Source organism: Pseudorasbora parva, chromosome 12, assembly GCF_024679245.1.
Source record: "Pseudorasbora parva isolate DD20220531a chromosome 12, ASM2467924v1, whole genome shotgun sequence".
Classification (NCBI taxonomy): domain Eukaryota; kingdom Metazoa; phylum Chordata; class Actinopteri; order Cypriniformes; family Gobionidae; genus Pseudorasbora; species Pseudorasbora parva.
In genome coordinates, this window is record NC_090183.1 from 10,261,424 (window position 1) to 10,288,133 (window position 26,710).

General features: G+C 36.4%; 3 protein-coding genes across 5 annotated transcripts in view; 2 read left to right on the forward strand and 1 right to left on the reverse strand.

Moving 5' to 3' along the window:
- Positions 1 to 7,043, reverse strand: part of slc44a2 (solute carrier family 44 member 2 (CTL2 blood group)) — a 33,740-nt gene extending 26,697 nt beyond the window's left edge. Inside the window, exon 1 of one of the 3 annotated variants that reach the window (XM_067459037.1) lies at positions 6,840 to 7,043. In XM_067459037.1, coding sequence (XP_067315138.1) covers positions 6,840 to 6,876 — 37 coding nt within the window. In that variant the 5' untranslated portion in view covers positions 6,877 to 7,043. Of the gene's footprint in view, positions 1 to 1,798; positions 1,905 to 6,839 lie in introns of those variants that run through there. The other 2 variants (XM_067459035.1, XM_067459036.1) reach the window with 2 other exon arrangements.
- A 2,907-nt stretch (positions 7,044 to 9,950) lies between these two features.
- On the forward strand, positions 9,951 to 22,219 carry gcdha (glutaryl-CoA dehydrogenase a). Its single transcript, XM_067459038.1, has 12 exons — positions 9,951 to 10,085; positions 10,460 to 10,577; positions 10,913 to 10,948; positions 11,040 to 11,180; positions 12,300 to 12,362; positions 12,536 to 12,706; positions 13,342 to 13,471; positions 15,307 to 15,523; positions 15,752 to 15,855; positions 18,450 to 18,575; positions 18,728 to 18,888; positions 21,605 to 22,219. Exons 2-12 carry the CDS (start codon positions 10,475 to 10,477, stop codon positions 21,676 to 21,678), a joined length of 1,326 nt encoding a protein of 441 aa, XP_067315139.1. The 5' UTR covers positions 9,951 to 10,085; positions 10,460 to 10,474; the 3' UTR covers positions 21,679 to 22,219.
- A 610-nt stretch (positions 22,220 to 22,829) lies between these two features.
- On the forward strand, positions 22,830 to 25,663 carry LOC137093470 (uncharacterized). Its single transcript, XM_067458282.1, has 2 exons — positions 22,830 to 23,366; positions 24,201 to 25,663. The coding sequence occupies exons 1-2, from the start codon at positions 23,138 to 23,140 to the stop codon at positions 24,599 to 24,601; spliced, it is 630 nt and encodes a 209-aa protein (XP_067314383.1). The 5' UTR covers positions 22,830 to 23,137; the 3' UTR covers positions 24,602 to 25,663.
- The last annotated feature ends 1,047 nt before the right edge of the window (positions 25,664 to 26,710 follow it).

A 26,710-nucleotide genomic window follows, 5' to 3' on the forward strand; every position in this document is an offset into this window, starting at 1 on the left:
GTACTCCCAGAGTGCATAGCGGCATGAATAAATTAATTGCTTCATTTTACCATGTTTGGCTTCATTTTACCATTTGTCTTTGTCCGTATAACCCCAATAACAACAACAAATAAAATTGTAAAGGTCTTATTAATAATAAAAAATAAATTAAAAAATAAAAATAAATCCTTGTTACCATTGTTGTGTTTTGCATGCTGAATGTTGACGTCTGTGTGTGACTCACGGATGGTTAACTGCTATTGTAACATATATAGGGGGACTATATCAACCCAAATAAAAGTTTATTCCATAAATATTAGCAAAACAATTTTTAGAATATCATTATGTAACATGAAATATATATATATATATATATATATATATATATATATATATATATATATATATATATATATATATATATATATATATATATATATATATATATCTTCCCTTCCTTTGAAATCAGATAACTGAACTGTGATATCCTATTGCGCCACTGCATCAAAAGGGAAAAATATTTCAATAAAATGGATGAAGTTCCAAAAGGCCAACCAAAGGGAACACTGATCACAATTATGGTGAGAGGAAGTGGAGGAAATGAGTCAAAAGTCTATTAAAGACCGCCCTGCCTCAAAATCACTTTGCTGGCCATCCAGTGTTTTTCTGTTGTTTTTTTTGTATGGCAAAATCGTATTCAAACCAGTCAAGTAATATTTATTTGTGTTTCTAAGTAACAAAGGCATATCATGCAAATAGTTCAGATTACTAAATTATTTTAAGTAAGGTCAAAAAATTATTGGACATTAAGTAAAATTCACTAAAAGTCTTAGTAAGAACAGCGTTGGATTTTACAGTGTACGGTCAACAAACACACAGCACTTTGAAGGAGTTCTCTTTAAACTAAATGAATCACTAGTATGTGGAATATAGAGAGTGATCTGTTGCTAACTCCATTATAGTCTGTTCGGTGATTTAGTGACATCCTAAATTCACAGCAGCGCTACATGAAGGGGCACAACCTAACACGGGTTAAAAGTTGCACCAAAACTAAAAGATCTTTGGAAGATATTACTGAACATTCATTTAACCATAGCCAAAGTATTTCTCACTTAAGTTTGTTTTTCATCATTTTTGTGCTTATTTAAAATAAGACAAAGCTGATATTGGAATCTTATATCTCTTTTAAGAGTTGAGATCGTTCTTTAAAGCTGATCTAACCAGCAGAAGACATGAGCCGCAATTAATTCCCAGTTGTGCAGGTGAGGTGTGTTGTAACTGCGTTACAATGACCCTCTTTTAGAAATATGACATTAAATCCGATACTTATATTCTATTGAGAAGAGAAAAAGATGAATAAAGAGTCAATGTTCAGAAGTTAATAAGTATTATTATGTTTGGAACAGGATGCTGTAATTCGTATATTATATTATTTATATTTATAATGATTAAAAAATTGTCATTATTTTATTTTAAAAAGTTAATAATTGTATTTTATAGACAAAATATTTAGTTTGTCTTGGATCTTTTGATTATATCAGGTAACATTTTAAGCTGTCATTTGGTCATGTTACAATGGGGCATTTTGTCACATTTCACTTCCATTCTTTCGGGGTTAATCAAGTAAAAGGTATACACTGTATTAATGAAACAAAACCACATACATTTACTGGACGTGTGAAATTAAACTGGGAAAAATAAATATTCTGAACCCCAAGTGGATTTACACAAACTGAGAAAGTCAAAAAGTGTAAGCATATTAAGCACATTTTCTCAATGGTCTGAAAATCCATTAAGAAGAAAAATGTAAACACCAAACCTTGTTTTCCATAATGTGCACCCTTTCCCATTCGAATGTCTTTTTAGTCCTTTTTTTAGTCTTAATGTTTGTTATCGTCTGTACACCACGTCCGACTTCTTGAAACAGGAAACTGTGATGTTTTGCATTGGCAGTAAAACGACTTGACACTTCTACTCACAAAATGCACTTCCTTGACTTTAAATGTGTAGCACACCCTTACGAAAATAACCATGCTTTTACCACACAAAAAAACTATGGTTATTATAGTTAAACCATGGTAACCACAAAATAACCATTGCTTTGCTACTTTAACGATAGTTTAATAGTGTATTTGTGATAAAACTGTTGTTATATAAATAGTAATCAATTAGCCACAAAAACATGGTTACTACACTTTTACTGTAATAAAACCATGGTTAATTTTTGTAAGGGCATTTACATATCATACTTCCGTTAGAGAGAAAATTGTGGAGCTTTTTTAGTAGAATGTGTTGTTTTTATTGTTCTTAAATATGAATGCATTTCCTTCAATAAAGTCAAACTGAATCCAAGTTCTGCAAATCAAGGTTATTTCTGGGCAACTGTGACGTACAGAAGATTTATGGTGACACTAATGGTCAATTGTTTGTTTATTTCAGTGTCATCTCGACAGTTCAGTACTAGAAAATGTAGGTTACCAAGTGGCTGATCAATACTGAAACACCAGATGTCAGGCACAATACTTTTCCATTTATTTATTTCAATGCAAGTTAGATCAGTGAAAGCTGTGTAGTTAAAAGCAGTGATCAACAGCCTCAGGGTACCTGGGGGGAAATTACTATCCAAACGATCAGATTGACATTTTAACCGTTCCAAAAAGAGGGAGCTATTTTCATAAAGGCAATCTGTAGTGCACAGCTGTTGTTTATGTGGGAAAGCTTGTTTCTGCGTTATCAATTTGGTCTGTCTCTTCCACAGATTGTGGATTCTTTTCAAGCTTGATCTGATCAGACATATGGCCAGAAGGCAACCTACAGCTTGATTCTAATCACACACTTTGGCCCCTGTTTCAAACTGACCTTTTCCACCCGCAAAGTCACGTGATCTCCAAACACAATAAGGGGTACGGATATTTGAGATGCCTTTGTAGTTATAAGGACATTGCTACAGTCTTGTAAGATTGCTAGGCAACTGGAGAGAAATGCATCATTGTCATTCTGGAACAAGCCTTATAAAAGTTACAGACAAGGCATCATAAGTAGGCACTTCCCGCAGTCTTAGTCAGAGGGTTACTATAAAGACCTCTGGTGTTGATGTGGTTAACATACTGTAACGCAAGAAGATGACAACAAGTCATTTGAGCATGAGAGTATACTTCACTCCTGCCCAGACTCCTAAGCACGTTTCAACTTGTTCTCAAAAGAAGAACTTTAAAAACTCTTCAAATAAAGTTCGGGAATGAGACGCAGTTCAAGAAAGTCTCAGGAACCGGATAAGAGGCGTTACACTATTAAAAATCAAGGTTATATAAAGGGGTTTTGCAGCTTTTCAGTGAACAGTTCTTATAAGAACCACTTTTTTCTTAGTGTAAAGAACAGTTTAATAATCCAAAGAACCTATTCCACTATAAAGAACCTTTTTGACAATGGAAAGGTTCCATGGATTTTAAAGGTTCTTTGTGGAACCACTGATGCCAATAAAGAACCATCATATTAGGAAGTCTGAATCTTCAGCTGAATCTAGTTTAGGCATGTTGTACTGTTTCATCATGCTTTCTTAATTTTGAATAACTATTTTAGAAGATGTAGTAATCAAGGAGTATTATTATGAAACATTTACTCAAGCAAAAAGTTGAGAAGCAGACCAAAGTAGTAGCAGAATATAAAAACCCACAGAACAAGGCCCAGCTCATTTTTTGACCCATGATAATAAAATTCAGTCCTTCAGTGTCATTAAGCAAGAATCATATTGGGTTGAACAGCACACTGGAGCTACGAATTGCCAGATATTACACATTATATCGGTTGGTGGAAGTGCTTCAGAAATGTGTTATATTCCTCACTAGGAGTCACTAGTCTATTTTTCTTAGTGTGAGCGTTTTGATATCCTGAACTATGGTGCTTATGGGAGACCTGGGTTAAAGTCTGGCCTTGATCACGATGTCTTTCTTTCACTTGAATTCATTTCCCTCTACTACTATTTCTACCAGTAAATTGGGGGGAAATCCTAAAATGGTTCACAAAAAAACAAACTACAGTAACTATTTTGGTAGAAATGTAGTGGTACAGATTCATCTCTTCCACTGTACAAGTTATAGCACTAAAAAACATGCATGAACATCAGAGGGTATGTTATGAAGATACAGAGCAACTTACCGAAATTAATCATGTATCATGTAGGTCTGCCACGAGAACAAATTTTGCTGGACGATAAATTGGCCAATCAATTATTGTGATAAACGATAATTTTGTAGTTCTGAGACCATTTTCATCTAAAATAATGATAATGGCATAATAATGCAGGTACACCTTTTCAAAGATCAATAAACTTTTATTTCTAAAGACTATTTAACACTGAAAATGAAAAACGTTTTAAATATCCACATTAAATCAACAACCAAAAACAATAAAAGCCATGGACTATCAGTCTGTAAACAAAAAATGCACTTCAATAATAGGTGAATATTAGGGGGGACACTTTGCGTTTTGTAACTTTTGTAACTTTGCGTTCGGCTCCACAACTGAAGAAGCACAAGTTCCAGGCAAATTTGGCCGATCTTGGCGTCTCATCACCCAGTCTATGCGTCGAGTATAAACACCTCCCCAAACGGACGAGGCGCGCTCAGTCAGCGAGAGAGACGAGGAAAACAAACATGCAAATGGGAATTATAGAAGGTTGAAAAATGATCCAGCTCATCTTTTTTTGTTATGCTGCGATTCATTGATTATCGCGACAGGCCTAGTATCTTGTAATCTCTAAATGAGTGCTTCAACCGCGGGAAGATGTCAATAAAACAGCTTGTGAACAATGTGTCACTTAAAGGGGTACTTCAGCGCTGGGAAGATGAATCTGTATTTGAACTGGGTCATCAATGCAGTAGAAATGTGAAATTATTTTTGAATTTGGTGTCTTCTAGACTGAGAAAAGACAGAAAATGTATTTTTGTCCCATGGGGATGAAAGACTACAATTCCCAGAATGCTTCGCTGCCCCGTGAGGCCATTCCCAACGCTACCAACTTCTGTGACTGAGTTAGAGAAGACACTACAATTAAAACCTGAACGTGTCTGTTCAATATAATGAGTGAGTCACCGCGAGTATCACAGCACTGAGCACTAACTGCAGGAGTGAGAGAAATTAGCTCTCATGATGAGAGCTGAGGTAATCGCAACTACATTCGCGGCATACATTCACAACGCGAGTTCAGTCTGGCGCGTTTCAGTTCATGCCTTTGCAAGCTTAACTTTCATAGAAATGTTAAAGTTAAAAGACTTACATTGCTCACCATAGCTCCGTTTAAATGATCCTGTCTGCAAGCTGAGCTCTCCCTGCAAGCTGAGTGTAATCTCCCATCCCCCAATGCCGGATTCAAAACATGCGGAAATGGCTCCCTCTGCTGGCTGTAGTCTTTAGCCTCTGGGCAAACATTCCTCCTATGATGCAAAAATCGTCATTTTGCATCATAGGAGGAATTTTTCCAGAAATAAAATGCATAAATCTCTCGTCTCAGGGAGATATGAGGGGGGAAAGCACAATAATTTGAATATTCTCCAGGGTTTCTACTGATACAAAGCCATATGCTAATCGCTGAAGTAACCCTTTAAAGTGGATAAGGGGAACTTAAATGCTGCATTTACCTCAGAAACATTACGCAATTTCACAATTTCTTAGTTAGCTATAAAAAACACTAGAGAGGTAATAGTTTTTATTTGAGTGTAATTATATTTCTGAATATAATATCTCTAATATTATAATAATACACCATATGAGAGGGTCCGTTCTAGAGCTTCCAGCATTACTTGGGAGAGATTTTATATGTATCGGTATCAACAGTTATTCTGAATAATCGGTATCGGCAGAGAAATTTAGTATTGGTGCATCTCTAGTTATTATAATTAACTAAAACCATTAAAAAAGTTTTACTTGAAAAAAAAACATAAACTGAAATAAAATTAAATATTAAAATAAGCTAGATTTCTCATTTTCATTTAGATCGATCAATGTACTAAAGCTAAACAAATATATAAAACTGTATAGACATTTAAATTAAAAAGGAAAATGACAAAAACACAGCAAAAATATACATTTAAACTAATTAAAAATATCAGTAAAAGCTAGGCTATAATAATATCTGGAATTAGGTTAGCCTCATACCTTTTTATAGTGAAAACTACCTGTTGTTTATATAAAAAAAAGTAATTTAGTTACCATGGTAATGCAAAGACAACCCCGTTTGGTTTTTTACATGGTTAATATGGTTTTACTACAACTAGAACACTTATTAAAGAATGTGGTAAAAAATATTGCCTTTCCTTTCAAATTTTGCATTTAGTTGACACACACACACACACACACACACACGTTTTTACAAATTGGTATATTTTCATTATGGTTTATGATAACTGAGAATGGGAATGATCCAACAGATATTTAAAACATACTTCAGGTTTCTTAAAAAATATTAATAGGCAGCATTCATGAAATTAATATTTAAAATGGGTGTGTGTTGGTGGTAAGGCAATGCAAGGAGAAATTATATTTACATTTAGCCTACTTATTAGGGCGCATAAACCAACCATATGATGCAGACAGAAATTACTGAACTGAGAGTAATTACGCCATGTGTTTAAACACACGCCTATTGTTTTTTTGCTTACATCCGTAAAATTGTATCCTCTCTCACACTGGTTTAATGCAGTGCTTCGTGATTTAAGTCGACCACCAGTTTGCAGATCTGCATTACTAGTATTCTTCATCAAAATGCCTGAGACCCACGCCCCACGTATTAGTCATTGTTTCCATCAGAGGACCATCCCTACCACTTTCTGAAGGAGGAACCCTAAAAGATGAAAACATCTTACCATATTTCGACTCTGGATTTTTCTCCTCCGGCTCCATTGCAAATCAATGGTGCGCACTTGTAGCAGTCACTTAAATCTTAAAATTAATTGTATCGCCGTTGCCTAATAGTCTTGTGAGAAACTGGCCATCGGTAATTCCGCTTCTCTACAGTAGAGGTGTATGGCAGACAGAAGCACATTCTAACAGTACACGCATGACGATGGGTTTCGTTTTTTCCCGAGGAGAGTGTGTGAGGGCTGAATCCACCAATGAGAGGAGAGGAAAAAATGACAGACAGTCGTGTCAGCCAATGAAACATAAACGCTCAAAAATCGCCGACGCGTCAAGAAATCACACTTTTAGTTAGCCTACCTTACCTTTAATTGTAAAATATAACAAATAAATAGTTTCATTGATCACTTAAAACCCAGTAGTCCCACCATTGACAGCTTTTTAAAAACATTAATGTACTCCTAATTTCTTAATTGACTTCGAGTTCTGGGCCTAAATAATGCAACATTGTTTCTACATTTTAACAAAGCCCTTGGGGCGAGAAAACTACATTCTAACAGTACACGCATGACGATGGGTTTCGTTTTTTCCCGAGGAGAGTGTGTGAGGGCTGAATCCACCAATGAGAGGAGAGGAAAAAATGACAGACAGTCGTGTCAGCCAATGAAACATAAACGCTCAAAAATCGCCGACGCGTCAAGAAATCACACTTTTAGTTAGCCTACCTTACCTTTAATTGTAAAATATAACAAATAAATAGTTTCATTGATCACTTAAAACCCAGTAGTCCCACCATTGACAGCTTTTTAAAAACATTAATGTACTCCTAATTTCTTAATTGACTTCGAGTTCTGGGCCTAAATAATGCAACATTGTTTCTACATTTTAACAAAGCCCTTGGGGCGAGAAAACTGCAAATGCATGCAGTTCGACAGAAAACAAGGACGGTTCCTAGAAATACTGATCCAATTAAAGTTTTAACAATACTTACCAAATTTGATACTCTCTGATTGTCATAAATAATGTAATAAACAGAATCATGTTTCACACAAAGTGACAAGTAATCTGTGTAAACAAGCCACCCACACCCTTTACTTAAATTGTTTTAAAAACGGGTTAAACTTATATAGACCAGCTACAAATATAAAGATTAGACTATACAAACAATCAGCGAATTTAACCTTGTAATTGAGAGTTCAAAAAAATATTTAACCAGTGCTCAAAGTAAATCAAATCTTCTGGGGGTGTTCTAAAACTATTCTACTTTTAAATGGCTTACACAATTTAAAGGGTAACAAAGCAGCAGAGCCAAAAGGGCCATGGCAAAAGAAGCAGGCGTCTACATAAACTAAATTTTAGATAAATAATTACTCTGTTGTCTTATAGAGCTGCTTTACAGCAGAATCTCCATAGTTGAGTTTCTATTATCGATTCTACTATTTTCCTGTTTATCCTTGTAAAGCGGCTTTTACACAATCTGCAGCCTATATTGTATAAAGTGCTATAAAAATAAAAGTGACGACTATAGGCCTATATGACTAGAAATATGTATAATTAGATGGCTTCCAAACTCACTGGAAGGTCTCACTGTCAGATTCAGCAGATTATGTTATGCCCTTAGAAAGCAGTGATAAAGGAGCAGTCATTAACTTCCAAAGGACCTTAAATGACCTGTTTAATTTATTTCATTATTTTTTTTATCTTCAGTTACAAGTGAAACGTCAATTCCAGCCAGAGCAATCGTGCTTACCATCCCTTTGTGGCACTTTGTGGTGATTTTGAGTACATTTCACATATAGTCCAAAGTCCCCATGAAATCAAAATTGAAGGGTTTTTTTTTTGTATGAATATGTTAGTCTTAATGTATTTACTAGCATTAGCATAAGCATTCAAAACTTACAGTCACTCACTTCTGCAAATATGCATAAATAATTTTGATGACATCACTCTGCACTTCAGGTTCTCATCAGATTTTCTGTCCAATCAAATGCTATTATAAAGCGCTATGAAGGAGATTAGGAGGAATTTGCAGCTTCAACGTCTCTGGCCAAGCTGGGATATAGCCTAAACTAAACACTATTGGCTATTTTCGTCTAGCTGTACAACACGCCCCACCCTGTCTTCCTGTTTTAGTGGATATTACCTCAACACTTCGCCTAATGTCTCATGTTTCAAGGCACTTCAATGGACCTTTAACAGAATGTCATTCATGATAATTTTATCAACCAAAAATATTAAATAGTTACTAGGGGTTTACAGTTCTACAACCCTGACTTTGTATTATTAAACTGATAAAAACAAAAACCTTGCCCCTAGGAGGATAAAAAAAGAAAGCAAAAAGAGCTAGAACAGTAAAAAGTGTCTAATTATTTTTCTTACTATGACACTGCACTTTACTTTTCTAATGTATCCATTATTAAATTTTACAATTACCCCGAATAGTCTAACACAAATAGGTAAAATGCAATCTGAAGCCTATTTTATACAATTTCTGCCAGAACCAACACTGGCTTTTATCTTCCTTTTTGTTACAAAAACCTATGTCGATGTTTCATTCTGTTAATTAAACTAAAACAAAAAGGGTATTTCCAATGTAGCCATGCAAATATTAACTTCTTCTTAGTAGGCCTATTACGCATCACACTCATATACGTTCTGTTTTTAGAATATATGCTACCATATATTCTAAAAACAGAACGTATATAGCTACGGCTATCTATCTGTAATTATGAAATATTTCATAAAGAGAATATTTCCGACGACCCCGGCCGTGCAAACATTTGGTGTTGTAACAGAGGCAGAGAAATGCACTTTAAAAATTCCTCTCAGCGCACACGCCTCTTCTAATCATCCAATCAAAGCGCGAGCTGCCCGAAAACGCCTTCGACATGCCACAGGATTTCAGACGTTGTCATCAGCCATTTTGAGTGTGGCCTTATCAAACTAATTTACTTTAAAATTTACATTTAAAATGTCATTATTCGTTTTTTTGCATATTTTGGTCATATATAATCAGTGCTGAATGTAACTGTGTAGTGTAAAATGATTATTGACGTTACTGTGGGTCAAAGTGAATCAAAGGCATTATGAAACAGCTCGTAGAGTCAAAGGCATTATGAAACATACCACACACACTAAAGATGGAGGGTGAGTTCTTCCACTTTGTGCATGTGACACGTTCCTCCAATAGTTGAATATAAATAGTGTACAGTAGTAGACAGGGAAATCATCTGATAGAAGGCAGCGAAGTGAAGGTAGGATTTTTTAAATATTTTTTTCAGTTAGCTAGCTGCATGACGAATGGAACCAACAACTAACTGTTTACGAATAAATGTTGTAAATCTGAAATATAAGCTATAGGCTATAAAAGATTTTGAAATCTGTACATGATTTGGCGTTGTGTAACCATGCGAAGACACTTATGCAATACAACTTTCTATTGGGAAAATAATGATACAGTAAATAGTAAACAGAAAATAAACTGATACAGTAACACCACACGATTTTTAATATTTGCAAAACCAAAGTTAATTAATTACCAAAGGAAATATTACAAAGGAACATGTGTGTAAACACTGCTATGATGTTGCTGTAACGCTGTTAGTAACAATTATGGTTACATTTTCAGGTCTGAATATACACCATGGCATTAAGAACAGCTTTGTCACGTCTGCTGTTGAACTCACAGAGATGCTCTCTGATCTCGGTGTCAAGGGCCCAGGGCACTTCAGCACCTGCTACATACGGTTAGATCACTAATTCAACATAACTCAATCAGAAATCACCCATAACCTGGAATGATCATATCATTTGTGAGGACAAGGAAAGTAGACAATAGAGGCAAATAGCAAATTATTTTGGTTTTCAAACTACTACCAGTGGCATTATATAGCCATATGCCATTAAATAGCCATCATATAGAATATGTGTACATTCATCAACACTTTTATTATTATTATTATTTTACATTCCATTGGCTTACACATTGATCAAATGACATCTAGTTGGAGAATTGACATGTCCTCATGTTAAACTGCTTGATTGTGCTAATACCCATATTTTTAATTATCTTAATTTTCAGAGACAGAGGAGCAAGTGAAAAAACCATCAAAAAGACGTAAATATATTGTTTTCATATTTTCTAACTTGTGCTTGAATTTGACATCATGTTCTGTATTTGAGCTAAAAAAAATATTTTCGATTTATAGCTAAATTGGATTTTAACTGGCGAGATGCTTTGGATCTGGAAGGGCAACTCACAGAGGAGGAGATCATGATCCGAGACAGTTTCCGCACATATTGCCAGGAGAAGCTCATGCCCCGCATCCTCATGGCCAACAGGAATGAGCGTAAGTGGAAGAGCTAGTCACCTCTGCTGTATCAGATCAGGGGTCAACAACCTTCATCCATAATTAAAGGAATGGTTCACCCAAAAACTACAATTCTGTCATCAGTGACTTCATCTTTGAAACACAAATCAAGAAGTTTTCAATGAAATCTGAAAGATGTCTGTCCCTCCTTCAAAAGTTTACACCAAAATAACTCTGAAGCCTCAAAAAATGTCATGAAGAGAACATAATATAAATCTATATGAATCGAACGGTTTAATCCAAGTCAAGAAACACGATCACTTTATATGATGAACACATTTCATTTAGGCTATTATTCGTAAACATTCATAAACATACATTAAAGCACTCAAAGTTGGTTAAAAACATGCTTCATTCTCGTGTGTCACGCATTATGTTTGAACTTTCGGAATACCCATGAGGATTGTTCCCACGTGTCAAGCTAGTTAATTTCAGCTTTCATTTACCATATTTGAGTGCTCTACATGTGCTCGCTGATCAATGTGTACACTGCATGCATTATTAAGCATGTTGATTTTCTGATCATATTTTTTTCCAGGCACATTTAACCAATTCCAAATCACATTAATATTAATTACTACTATTCATCTTGTATTTAATCATTTATAAGTGATATAAAAAGAAGAAAGACTCATGTATAGACATGAAGACAAAAATTATATATCAAATGATTAAATACAAAATGAATAGTAGTTATTAAGATGAATGTGCTTTGGAATTGGTAAAATGTGCCCGGATTATTTTTTTCTAATAAAATTAAGACCGTTTATCATATAAAGTGATTGTGTCTATTCAGAAGACTTGGTTCTTGATTCCATATGGATTTCTTTTATGAGCTCTTTATGAACATTTCAAACCGTCAGAGTTTTGAGTGAACAGACTTTCAATGGAGGGACAGAAATCACTCGTATTATTAAAAAACTCTTCATTTGTGTTTTGAAGATGAAGAAAAGTTTGGAAAAGCATGAGAGTGAATGAATTATGATTTCTTTACCCAACATTTTATCCCTGTAATTCTTACCAAAGGAACTTTATTTAATTTAATAAAAAAAAAAAAAATAATGCCTGAAATTCAAATTTGTGGCTGATATTCTTCAGATTTCCATCGGGAGATTGTAAACGAGATGGGAGAACTTGGTGTCCTTGGGCCTACGATTCAAGGTAAAATCATGTGTTGAAATGGCTTTCAAAGGATCATCTACATAAATACAAACCACAGACTTTATTAACTTTAGAGCTTGCGTGTACAGCTTACATGTGAACCTGATTTTGTTGTCCATGAAAAATCAAAAATGCCTGTATAATGTTTATTGTCTGATGTTTTTGTGTTGAAGGATATGGCTGTGCGGGCACTAGTTACGTGGCATACGGTCTGATCGCCAGGGAGGTGGAGAGAGTGGACAGTGGGTATCGTTCAGTTATGAGTGTCCAGTCTTCACTGGTCATGCACCCTATCAATGCATATGGAACAGAAGAACAGAAGCAGAAATACCTGCCCAAACTAGGTTAGTCAACTGCTTAAGCTGCATGTCAAGGCATTGATCTGCTATACAATTATCTGCATCGTTCTAAAGGGATAGTTCACCCAAAAATTCTGTCATCATTCACTCACCCTTCAGCTGTTCCAAACCTGTATGAATGTCTGTCCTCTGTTGAACACAAAAGAAGATATTTTAAAGTATGTCAGTAATGGACCCCATTGACTTCCATTGTATTTTCCCCCATATTATTGAAGTCAATGGGCCCCATAGACTGTTTGATTACACATATTCTGCAAATATCTTCTTTTGTGTTCAGCAGAAGAAATAAATTCATGCAGGTTTGGAACAACTTGATAGTGAGTAAATGATGACAGAATTTTTGTTTTTGGGTGAACTATCCCTTAAGGTCCCAGGGTCATGGAAGACCGGTAATATCTGTCATTTTGAAATATACATATTACATCTCATGGACTAGTGGACTTGTAAAATATTGTAAACCATTTTTTTACATCCCAATTATTCAGTGGTTAACAGTGAGTGCACAAATGATCCTTCAAAATATCCCCACATTTATTAGTTGCCCCATGTAATAGTGTCTATTACAGTTTTATTAAAATGTATTTAATGCAATATTGTTTTGTTCCCCTCATTCCTCCCAGCTCGTGGAGAGATTCTGGGCTGTTTTGGACTTACAGAACCAAACCATGGGAGTGACCCTAGTGGCATGGAGACCAAAGCCAGATACAACCCCTCCAGCAGGACCTATACCATCAGCGGGGCAAAAACATGGTAAATGACAGTTTGCATAGTTCAGTTTAGTCAGAAGCTTTGCCTTGGACATTTGGACTGGAGTTAATATCACAAAAATTGAGCTTGCTAAAATGTTTTAAAGTGCCACAATGTCCAATTTCATCCATTTCGCAGGATGAGTTTTGAGTTGTATGCTTTCGAATGATACTAGGCTATAATACACCAGGCTATAATACAACATTCATTTAATAAAAGTGATTGATGGAGTCGTCAACACTGTGGAGTTGCACAACATGTCACCATTTAATGTGAAGGTCAGTTCATTGGACGGTTTCTTATGTAAGAGATCTCATCTGAGGGCTGTGTACCTACGTACAGATTTAGATTTTGTAACTTCACCCTCTACAGGGTGTTTGTCCCTTGCTGGTTTAGGAGGACACTCAAACCTCCTGACCATCTGTTTACTTAATAAGTCTGTATATGGTATGAATCTGGCTTGAAGTCAAAGATGTTTCAGTCTGAGCAGATATTAAACTTGCAGTTACATTTAATCATTTAGCAGATGCTTTTGTCTAAAGCCACAGTAGTACCGCAATGTGAGAGTTTCATGTATAAACTAGAGCTCTGAATGCCTTCATTTAGCAATTTAGTCTGATGAGCTATTATTGAATGTGTCATTATCAAAGACTAATATGAAAATGATATTAATTATAAATTTATAAATTATTAAAAAAAATTGTTAAGTAAAATAATCATTAAAAAATAGACATTAACTAAAATATATTTTTGGACACCAAAACTAACCAAAATAAAATAAAAATGACCACAATTTTTATTTGTTTTAGTTTTTAATACAGAGTATATTGTAAAGATTTCAAATTTGAGAAGCCATCTTTGTTAAACTTCTCTGAGAAATTATATAATTTAACACAAATGGCAGCACAAAATACTCAAATTGAAATAACCTGAAATGATAACGCAAACTACACTGAAAAAAGTGAAACGAATGGGTCATCTATTTATTTACAGTGCAATCCTAATAGAAAATCATGATTTCTGGTTTAAGCAAATAACACCGTGTTATTTGCTTGTGCCAAGTGTAAAGTTTGGTGAAAGGGGGGTTATGGTGTGGGGCTGTTTTTCAAAAGTTGGGCTCGGCCCCTTTAATTTCAGTTAAAGGAACACTTGCTTCTGCATACCAAGACATTTTGCTCAACTTTGTGGCAACTTTGTGGGAACAGTTTAGGGATGGTCCCTTCCTGTTTCAACATGACTGCACACCAGTGCACAAAGCAAAATCCATAAAGACATGGATGGAGTGATTTTGGTGTGGAGGAACTTGACTGGCCTGCACAGAATCCTGACCTCAACCCGATAGATCACCTTTGGGATGAATTAGAGCGGAGACTGCGAGCCAGGACTTCTCGTCCAACATCAGTGCCTGACCTCACAAATGCGCTTCTAGAAGAATGGTCAAAAATTCCTATAAACACACTCCTAAACCTTGTGGAAAGCCTTCCCAGAAGAGTTAAAGAATAAAAAGCTACAAAAAAGCTGAAACTTTAAGCTGCTTCACTGCAATTCACAAATCCTCTCCTGTGGCCTCATGGGATGGTAAAGTGTCTGTCCTATACACACTTCAGAATCTTGCCGGAAGTAGTAGGTCATCTGGGTTCCTTGTGCCTATTTTTTATACTAGACATACTTATTTTGTCACATGCTATTTTTCACCTTGTACTGCGCATGTGTTGAGCTTGTCCATCCTCTAGATTCAAAACTATAATAACTCCACATTGCACCACTTATCTTAAACACACAACACAGGTGAATGATAATAAGCCCTTCACACCAACACTTTTTTTTTCTCTGAGCAGGATCACTAACTCCCCGTACGCTGATATCTGTGTGGTCTGGGCAAAATGTGAGGATGGCCGAGTGAGAGGGTTTATCCTGGAGAGAGGAATGAAGGGATTGAGCACCCCTAAGATAGAGGGCAAGTTCTCTCTCAGGGCGTCAGCAACTGGGATGATCCTAATGGACGAGGTTGAACTTCCAGAGGAAAACCTGTTGCCCCATGTGTCTGGCCTCGCTGTGAGTATGTTTTTTACTATTATTAATAGTGCATACTAAGCATCATTAGTAGTCCTGATCGTACTTCTGAACAAACCCCCAAACCTAAGTACTGAATTAAGACAGCATATTCCCTGGTAATCACACATACATGACCACTGAAGTGTTTTTTTGTTTTGTTTTGTACACTTTTTACATATTTTAATCAACTGATACACTGCTTGTGGTTGTATGTTGATTTTACTGTAGGGTCCCTTTGGCTGCTTGAATAATGCCCGCTATGGCATTGCATGGGGCGCTTTGGGTGCTGCGGAATTTTGTTTCCATGCTGCCCGCCAGTACACCTTGGACAGGTGAGCCATTCAAAATATTTGTAGTGTAATTGAGGAAATGCCTTAAAGTTGCATATTAAGTATTTTTAGAACTTTACAAATGTGTTGTGCTAAATTCAAAATGATTTGTGCATAAATGAGGAGTAATAAAACATTTTTGATTAACTTTTAGCATTTACTTTGTTTTGCGCTTCATTTTAATAGTTCTATAGTGTGACAAATTGATACAAAAATTCCATATATATTGTTTTTTAACTCTTTTAATGACAAATTAGGCAGAAATGTGTAGAAACAACATTAATAATAGAGTTTGACAGTAACAGGATTGACAATTTTAAACTTTTTAGCCAAAAACTCCACTTGCTAGCATAAATGCTAACAGCCCATTACGCTAATGATTCCATAAATAAAAAGACTTTTAAACAACCCACTGTGATCAGTGATTAGTGATCATTTCTTCTTTCCTTTTGATATGGTGGATATAACTGATGTTTTACAAAATAACTAGTTTATATAAAAATTGTGTAAGAGAGAGCACACACACCCTTCAGTGCTTCTTTTAGCTGTATATTTTTAAAGAAAATGTTATATTGTTATGGCCTGTAACATCTTGTGATCCATGACAATGAGTAGCAAATTATTTAAATTAAAAATATAACCATTTGCCACAAGCAGGGAAAAAAAGACTGGACACCAAATGTACCTGCAATTATAGAATCACCCATATAGTGGCATATCCTACAGTAGGACAATGCAGTCTCTGCTGTAATATTTATTTTAATTTACAAGTTTGGGGTAAGTAAGATGCATTAATGATTTTTAAGACAATTGTACTCTTATATCTTATACTCCCAATGGCGCTCATTTATCAAAAGTGCGTACACCAAATTTCCAGCATACACCTTGCATACACCCAAACCCACGGTGACTTTAAGATTTATCAATATGGACGTTGGCGTACGGCACGCTCAAATCCTACGCCAGCTCAGGAGGTGGTGTACGCACGTTTGAGTTAGTGGGAAAATGCGCAGAAAAACAATTCCTAACACCACAAAACGCACTGACAAGATATGCTAAATGACCCACTGTTAAAAACCACAACGACTACATTCAGTGTTTATTTTTGTGCAACATGAACATCAATGTTTAATTTGTGTGACTTTACCAAAGCGTTTGATTCGTAGGCATATGTATTCCTACAGTCGCGAGCCTGTGCACTTTACCAGCCCGCCTGGCCCGGCAGCTGCGCACGGACTGGGACTAAAATAATTCAGACTGACAAAATAATAAAAATGACCTTCTTCTTTTAAATAATAATAAAATCAATAAAAACGACATTCTTCTTCTAAATAACAAGCGTCATTAATAATAAGAATAATAATAATAAGAAGAATCATACTAATTGTCATGTAATTATAAATGTGAATGAATGGTACTCCACATCACATCATCATCACTGTCGTACACCCCAATACATGCCGTGATACGAAATTAAATGCTAATTTTTTCAAAACGTGCTGTAAAATAATGCATTGTGGTGGTAATTTATCATCCAAACAGCTATTAAACTGCTGGAGTGCGCTTCTCAACGCCCACACTATTAACAGTACTCGTAATTTGGATCCATATTTTGTTTTTGTGGGTGCCTTTAATTCCACTCTTTATACTCTTAAATAAAACAATTTCGTTTTTTTTCAACTTCCCTGGTGATGGTCTCGATGGCGCGCATCTCGATCATCTCACTAGTCCAGTAGTCAGGGCACTGATCAGGGAGTCAGCCCATTGACTTATGTCCTAATCCGTGCCCTGACTAGTGGACTAGTGAGATGATTGAGCGCGCCCGATCTCCACGTCGGAGAAGTTTCGCTTCTTTGCCGTCTTCCGTGTGTCCATGGCGTAAAATGAGTGCGTGCGGGAGGCAGAGACTTGAATATATAGGGCCGTGTTATTCTAATGACGATCGTTTTCAGCCGCGGGATTTATCAAGGGCAAGTATTGCGTACACCTGAATTGCAGAGGTGTGCACAGTTTCATAAATCAGGCGATGAGAGGAGTGTAAGCATAATCTTACGCCAACATATACGCCCGTTTCTACACAAGATTGATAAATGAGGGCCAGTGTCAGCATTTATTTGTTCAAAAATACAGAAAAACTGTCATTTTGATATATTGCTAACATTTAAAATAACTGTTTTCTATTTTAATATAATTTAAAATGTAATTTATTCCTGTGACGCAAAGCTGATTTTTTTTTTTTTAGAATCATTACTCAGTCTTCAGTGTCACATGATCCTTCAGAAATCATTCTAAAATGCTGATTTGGTGCACAAGAAACATTTCTTATTATTATCAATGTTAAAAACTGTTGTGCTGCTTAATGCTTTTTGTAAAATCAGGATTCTTTGATGAATATAGAAATTTGAAACAGCATTAATTTGAAATATAACTATATTGTATTGTATTGTATTGTATTGAAATATTGTAATATTATAAATATCTTTACTGACACTTTTGATCAATTTAATGAATCCTTGCTGAATAGAAGCATTAATTTCTTAAAAAACAACAACAAAACATTTGAAACAGAAGTATATTTGAATGATTTTACCATGTAGAATCCAGTTCGGAGTCCCACTAGCCAGAAACCAACTCATACAGAAGAAGATGGCAGACATGCTGACAGAGATTACACTCGGGCTGCAGTCCTGTTTACAGCTGGGTAGACTCATTGACCAAAAGAAGTGAGTCTTCAAACTCAGTCTTGATAGATGGTGTAATCTTTAACAGGTTATATAAAACATTTCAAGCAGTGCAGAGCTCAAAGCCTTGTCAGAATACACATTCCAAAACAATCCTGTTGCTCACTGAATTTTCTCACACATTTCTCCAAAAGGTACTCGGCAGAGATGATCTCCATGCTGAAGCGGAACTCATGCGGTAAGGCCCTGGACATCGCCAGGCAGGCCAGAGACATGCTGGGAGGAAACGGCATCGCAGACGAATACCATATCATACGCCACGTCATGAACCTAGAGGCCGTCAACACATACGAAGGTGCAAGGAGAAGAAAAAATGTTTCCGTTTCATTTTAAAGTGCCCCAATTATGCTATTTTAAAGGTTCCTTATTTTCTCATAATATACATTACAGCATCACCCATTTTCTCACAGTTTGATCGAGGATCCATTCTCTCTAAACCCCTTTATCCCGAGAGCCCACTCTGCTCAGTCTGTTGTGATTGGTCTACTACTTAGATGTGACTACTTGGTGTGTTAAAGGGATCCCCTGGTGTTGAGACTTGTATGGCTTAATATAACATAAATGATGTCTCTTACTGAATTATGTAGTAGAAAACCCATGAAAGATCTACGTTATTTTAAAAATCGATTTTATATTTGGACCATGGGCGGCGCCATTTTGTTTGCGTTCTAGGTTGATGACGTAGAGTGGTTGAACCATAGACCGTAAAAAAATATGGACGACTCGACATCATCCGTTTCCGCTTGCCATATTTGAAGCTTTCAGGCAGGGGTGCACGGCGCTGACATCTTGGGACCGAGTCTGCGCAGTAGCGATTTCGGGACCGGAGTTGCGCAGTAGAGCGCAGGAAGTAGAGCAGGAAGTACAGTCACGATATCGAAAGCCCGCCCACACTCTCGCAGATGCAGAACAATTAATTATGTTGGTGTGAAATAAACAGTTATGGAAATGTAGAAATTAAAGCTAAAGCTCTAATCTGCTCCCAAAAATTTCGAAAAAAGTCCGTTAGTGCCTCAGTGACAACTTCACTCAGAGAAGCCGTCAGTCTCAGCTGTCAATCATGACGTCACACCCCCCGTTTTTATAGCATCAAATAACTAACTCAAAGTAAACTTATTTTTAAAACGAACACCTGAAATGAAATCATCGTGATGATAACTGCCTTCAGTGACATAAACTAACTTTGGGGAAACATTTTTAAAGTGTAATTTTATTATTTAGTTTGCCTCGCGTCCATTAGAAAACACAGAGGAGCGGCTATACTGGGACCGGTCACCGGGGGGCGATCGAGGCGCGAAAGCTTCAGTAAATGAGAGGGAGACTGCAGGCTTGGGTTGAACTCCTCAATCAGCTGGCGTTACCCGTAGCTATTTTTACCACAACGCAACTCGACAATTGTTTCAGAGTTAAACAAAACCAATGAATTCCTTTGTAATTATACTTAAAACACACTCAAACATACATGTGCACACAAACTCACCTACACAAGTCACAAACAGATCGGCGGGCGCGCACACGACAGGCTGCTCTGTCTCAATCGAGATGTTGGGCTGCTCAGTCTCCACGACAGGGGCTGAATCTGAAATCGACCCTATACCCTTAAATAGGGCATTATTTGAAGGGACGGACATTTGTAGTGTTGTCCGACACCATAGTGGACATGTTCGAGTGCAGTCATTCAGTCTCACGTTCCACCGAGTAAAGCCGATTTACAAACAGCTGTCCGACTTCACACACTCAAACATACATGTGCACACAAACTCTCTCTCTCACACAGACTCACACACACCCCAACAGATCAGCGCGAACACACACACACCCCAACAGATCGGCGCGAACACACACACACACGCACGCACTGCGCGCGCATACATAACCCTCAATCTGTGTTGATATCCTGTTCAACACATCCTGTTCCCTAGATAGACTGTTGATAGTAGATTAACTATAATGCCTAATGTGACCAGCAGAGGGAAATCTAGGTAGGACGATGGGATAAAGTAACGTGAGGAAGAGAGGCAGGATGTTTTGGTGATGATGCATGCGATTGAGACAGAGCAGTCAGGTGTGTGTGTGCGCGCCCGCCGATCTGTTTGTGACTTGTGTAGGTGAGTTTGTGTGCACATATGTTTGAGTGTGTTTTAAGTACAATTACAAAGCAATTCATTTGTTTTGTTTAACTCTGAAACAATTTTCGAGTTGCGTTGTGGTAAAAATAGCAACGGGTAACGCCAGCTGATTGAGGAGTTCAACCACTCTACGTCATCAACCTAGAACGCAAACAAAATGGCGCCGCCCATGGTCCAAATATAAAATCGATTTTTTAAATAACGTAGATCTTTCATGGGTTTTCTACCACATAATTCAGTAAGAGACATCATTTATGTTATATTAAGCCATACAAGTCTCAACACCATGGGATCCCTTTAAGGAAAAGAAACACCCATTACTATCTGAATTTTAGCTCCAGAGGCTTCCTCAGCACTTTGATTGGGTTATTGCACGTTATGCCCGGATGTAATAGGTGTGTTTTACACCTATTATACCGCACAACGCTTTTAGACCATTGCGCTGAGCGTGCCAACCGTTTTTATCATCATTAATCTAGTAAAAGTGGATTCAGACACTTGTGCCGTGCACTTTAGACCATGCTTTTAGTTTGTTAAATTAGTGCCCCATATGTTGGCATTTTGCAAATTTATTACACACCTACGTAGGTACTAGCAGGAAATAAAGCTGGAATTAGTGACAAATCATTTCAGGCAGTTCAGAATCTGTCCTTTCTTTTGGGAGACAATAGCCAGTTATTGTGCATTTTGATCTTTGAAACTTTGCAGATCTTTTACATTCACAAACAGCCATAGTGCACACTGCAGGAAGTACGGTATCTGAAAGAGCATAATGGAGCACTCTAAATGAAAGCTATACATTTGACCAGCAGAGGTCAGAACAGGCTTAATGCAAAGATGATAAACAACTGTATTAATAACACAATATTGTCCTTTCCACAGGCACTCATGACATCCATGCTTTGATCTTGGGCAGAGCCATCACTGGACTTCAGTCTTTTACTGTTGGAAAATAAACCCATATTTCTCTCTTAACATGGCGATAATAGACTTTTGCATTTGTCTCTGGAATAAGGGAAACTCTTTATCAACATTCATCCACAAGTGCTTCTATATGCGCTCAGATCTTTTGATTAGTAAATGGTCCAAACTTACATCTGCTCTTTCTTTGGTCACATGCATGTCTACAAAGAGGAAATGTATCTTCTGCACGGTACTGGTTTGACATGAAATGTCATGTTACAAAGATATAACTGGATCATATTAAAAAACGTTAAAACCGTTATAAAACGGTTCATAATCTTGTCATAATAGTCATTTTCCCACATTATTCAACGAAAGGTGGACAACAATAATAATCATGAAAACTAAAGGAATGAGCTCATTCGTAGCAGTTTAAAAATACTAGTTTAAGTCAAAGATGCCAGATGTCCATTTGCACTTTAGTGATCCAGTGTGACCCACTGCTCATTTTCAATGACTCTTGTTCATTTTGTTGTATTTATTGAAGAAACAGTGATTCTGTGCATTAATTCGAATAAAATCTCATTTGTTTTATGAGTGTTTTGTATGCATCTATGAGTATGTAATATGTTAATTTAAACATCATATTTTTTGTCCATTTTAATAATAGGTTATAAAATTATGCTCTACATCAAAGTTTTCCACCCTTTACAGACCAACCCAGAGTATCAGCCAAAAAAAGCTAGATTTCCTCAATAACACTTTACTTTAATAACTAATAATTCTACATTAGGTTATATTTACTGTTGTATATTATTTATTACATCATTGGGAAAAAATATTAGGAAAATCTTTATTACCCAGTCTCAGCCAAAAAAAAAAAATAATAGATTACTCAATAACATTATTTACTAATAATTCTAAATCAGGCTCATTAGAAAACATATTAACTTTTATGTACTGCCCAGTACTCTTTTATGTAATGCTAAAAAAATATTTTATTAGAAAAGTAAAAATGTGTTAATAATTAGAAAAGAAATGCGTTAGAATGTTTCTATTCTTCTATGTATCTGTGTCTAAAATCTATCTAGAGCAGCAGATGATGTGCACGATTCCCGCTTTACCTTGATTGACCCGTGCGCGCGCCTTGATGAGATTTAAGCATTTAAGTGATGACGCGTGAAATCCACCAATCGTCTCGCTGTCCGAGAAAAGATCATGACCAGTCGATGGTGTGAGATCTTCAAATCAACACTTACATCATAGTCCATCTGCCCATATCATCCGAGAGAGGAAAAAAATGCTTAGGTAGCTGCTTTTAAAATCGCGTCCTTGAATATATGCACCACTTTGTTTGACGGCATAAAACCTTGGAAGTACAAGCTTACTGAATATTTTCAAATTACATTATGCGCCGGTAACTTGGAATAAACTGCCTGGAGGACAAGCAAGACACATTTTGGAAGTGGGATAGTTTTTTTTATTTTAATTTTTTTTTTATCGTGTTCGATAATGAACTCTGTGAATATGAACAGATTGAACGCCTCCATCTCTGGGAATCACGCGTCGCAGTACGCGGTCTACGAGTCTCCGCTGTATAAGGACTACAAGCCTCCAGCCAGAGATCTCATCCAGTTTCCCAAAGCCTTGCTCTACCTGATGATGGCCGCGGTGGTGGTGGTCGCTGTCGCTTATGCCATTGTGGGGCATTTAATTAAAGACCTCGCTTATGATATCTTAGGTAAATCTTGCATTATTTACCTTGCTGTTTAACGATTAAGTAAGCAGATTGTGCTGGTCAAGTCATGTGGTTGTCCAGTACCTAGTGATGGTGATACAGTATTATTAAATGGTTTTTTAAATTAGTATAATTCATTGTTTTATTTCAAAAGATTTAAAAAAAACGCAAATGATATTATTATTATTTTTTTTTGTACATTTTATTTAGACCACCTTTATGGCAAACGATCGAAGTAGTTCTTAGAAAAGGCTTTGAACAGTGTAATATAGGCCTAACATGAATATTTATATTTATATAATCTTAATCTCGTCTGAAAAGAGGATATTTATGGGATTTATGTTATTTCTACTTCCATTTAAGCATATACTGTCTAAAATGACTGTTTGGCGTTCATGTAGGCTATACTGTTTATCTGGCAAGAATAAGAGAAATACAGACTTCAGATCAGTATTAAATAACGTCTTTAATTAGAATATTGTCAGTTTTTTTGTTTAGATAGCTAGATAGATAATACTTAATATTGCTAATAAATTGTAAATTGCTAAAATAAATGTAAGCATAATTTAGGGCCATTCAAATCTTTGCATTGTGATTTTATTTCCATGATACTTGGGCACCTTCCCTATTTTCTCATTGTCAACATGTGCAAAAATAAATAATTGAAAAATAAGTAATATATGTTATATGTATAACATTTATGCATATTTTATCACTATAATTAAAATAATCTGTATTACAGTAATTTATTCTAATATATAGGCTTCACATTCTTATGACATTTTTTCTTGAGTTCCACGCATATATAGTTGTGTGTGTGTTTTCTGTGTTTTTTAGATTGGGCTTTAGGTCCAGACGAGGAGATCTTGAAGGCCAGCAGTGAGGCAGGTGATGAGGGTGCGACGCACATGCCAGCAGGCCTCACACACTCCCACCCCAACGCCTTCCACGTTTGGGATCAGGACGATGTGGTCATCCCCCTCTCTCCGCAGCACAGCCCCCAGGCCAGCCCTCTTCTGGCTTCCATTCCATTTATTCCTCACTTCTTCCCCTCTCCTGCCTCTCACAGTGTGCTCAACAGTCCTGCACTTCCCCAAATTTACCACGGGGAAAACAAAAGCCCAACCAAGACCCCGCAAGAGACCTACTTCTTTCCTGCACACAAAACTACAGGACATAGCTCCACTTTCTCACATGTCTCATTCCATGAGAGGAGAGACGGGACTGATAAAGTTTGAACTACAGAACAATGGCTCACTCTAGACTGTAGTCCAAGACTGTTTCAGTATTAAATAATAGAAGAATATTAGAACAACACTTTTCCATAAAACAGAAGATTTTCATTTTTTGATGAAGGTAACACTTTTTTTTCGATAGTGTACTTCTACAAACTATAAGTAACTTTGCAACTACATGTCAACTACAAGTCATTAGAGTATTAGCAGACTGTCTGCTGTACATCTGTACACAAGTACATATCAACTTATTCTAACCCAACCCTAAAAGTTGGTTGGCATGTAGTTACATTTTAATGAGTGTTCATTGGCATGTAGTTGCAAAGTTACTTATAGTAGTATGTGGAGTATCGAAATAAGCTTAAATCCCTATCTTTCAACAGATAAAATCAACGGAAAAGCGTTTATTTTTGTTTGTTTTTTGTTCAACGCCCAGCAAACATTGGTCCCATTACAATGTGGTGCACCTGGCCAAAATAGTCATGGTAGGACGGCATAAATCGGTAAAGGTGTGTAACAAGACTTTCATTTTGGAACTATTTTTCAACCATGACGGGATGTGTCGGAGGGACGTCTTTTCAGCGGTCAATAAACGTCCTAATGTTTGCTGGGAGTTGATGGTATTTACCACAGTACGCTATGCTTTTCACTTTGACTGCAAAAGCTGCGCCTCGCCGTGTGGAGCATGTGAGGATGGTGGCCTGTCCTTAAAATAAGTGCTGTTGACCCTAAACGACCTCATTAAGCGGAGAGCCATGTCAGTCCAAGCCGCATTACCTGGACGTGTATACCCAGTGATAAAAGGACAGGGCGAGAGTCTGCACGATCACGTCTGTAGGATTGTGCCAATTCAGGAGCAGCCTTCACCCTGAAGCCAAAATACATCCTCAGAACATGTTTGAACTGTTGAAGCATTCAGTTCGACGCAGGACAACCAGCATTCTACAGTTTATGGATTTGCACAGAAGTATTTGGATATAAGTAATACTAAAACTGAGGCCAGTGAAACTGAATTGTGTTCGGAATCCAACGTGTTGTTTTCAAGGTGTATTAACCAAACCCCCCCCCCCCCATTTTTTTTTTTTTTTCTTCTCTCTCTCCAGTTTAGCCTATATATTGTAAGAGTGTGTTCAGGCTCCAAAGTTAACACTTGCAAGGTATCAATGCAAGTATAATTATGATTTTAACTAAAATAATAAAACTTGTAAAGTGCAGTAAATATACTGCTGCTTGTGTTTCTAGCATCTTATATGATTGACAACAGTTCTTCTAACTCTAAGTGATGGAGTGTTTGGCTTTTCATGATTGAAGACACATCACAGCCATATTCCATTCCAGGATGACAATGTCATTCATCAGGCTCAGATTGTGAAAGAAAGGTTGGGAGGGAGCATGAAGAATCCTTTTGATGACACTTTACAATACGGGTGCACTAATATGCATTCATTCATGCTTAACTAAAGTACCGATAATCATAAGAGTTAATATATTACTAATAGTGAACTAACCCATTTATTAATGATTACTGCATCAGCAATAATGAAGATTCTACATGATTAATAGATTAAGTAATCATTAAATTGTTATTAGTTAAATCTGTCATAATGTATTAATTTGTTAATAACATATTTTATTAACTAACAATGTAAATTAATGTGTTAATTACCACAACGGCTCAAAGCCATGCATTTCAACTTGACCAGTTGTCTGCTTTAATTAATCATTAGCTAATGAGTTATAAAGGTATCATTATGATATGACTTTACTTGTTGGGGCACATGACTATTAACTATTGATTAAGTAATATGTAATTGTGGTTATGGGTTTTGAATTAATTTTGAATTAGTTAATAGTCTTGTGCCCCAACAAGTAGTCATAACATAATGACTAGGGCCGGGACTCGATTAAAAAAATTAATCTAATTAATTAGAGGCTTTGTAATTAATTAATCGAAATTAATCGCATTTTAATCGCATATAAATATTTGACCTGAGAACAATGAGAAGTAATTTTTCACATGTATTTTTAGTATACCATTGAATAATGACTGAAAACATAAGCTTAATCAACAAAATATAGTTTATTTATTTCAGTCCAGCAGACCAGTGCAAT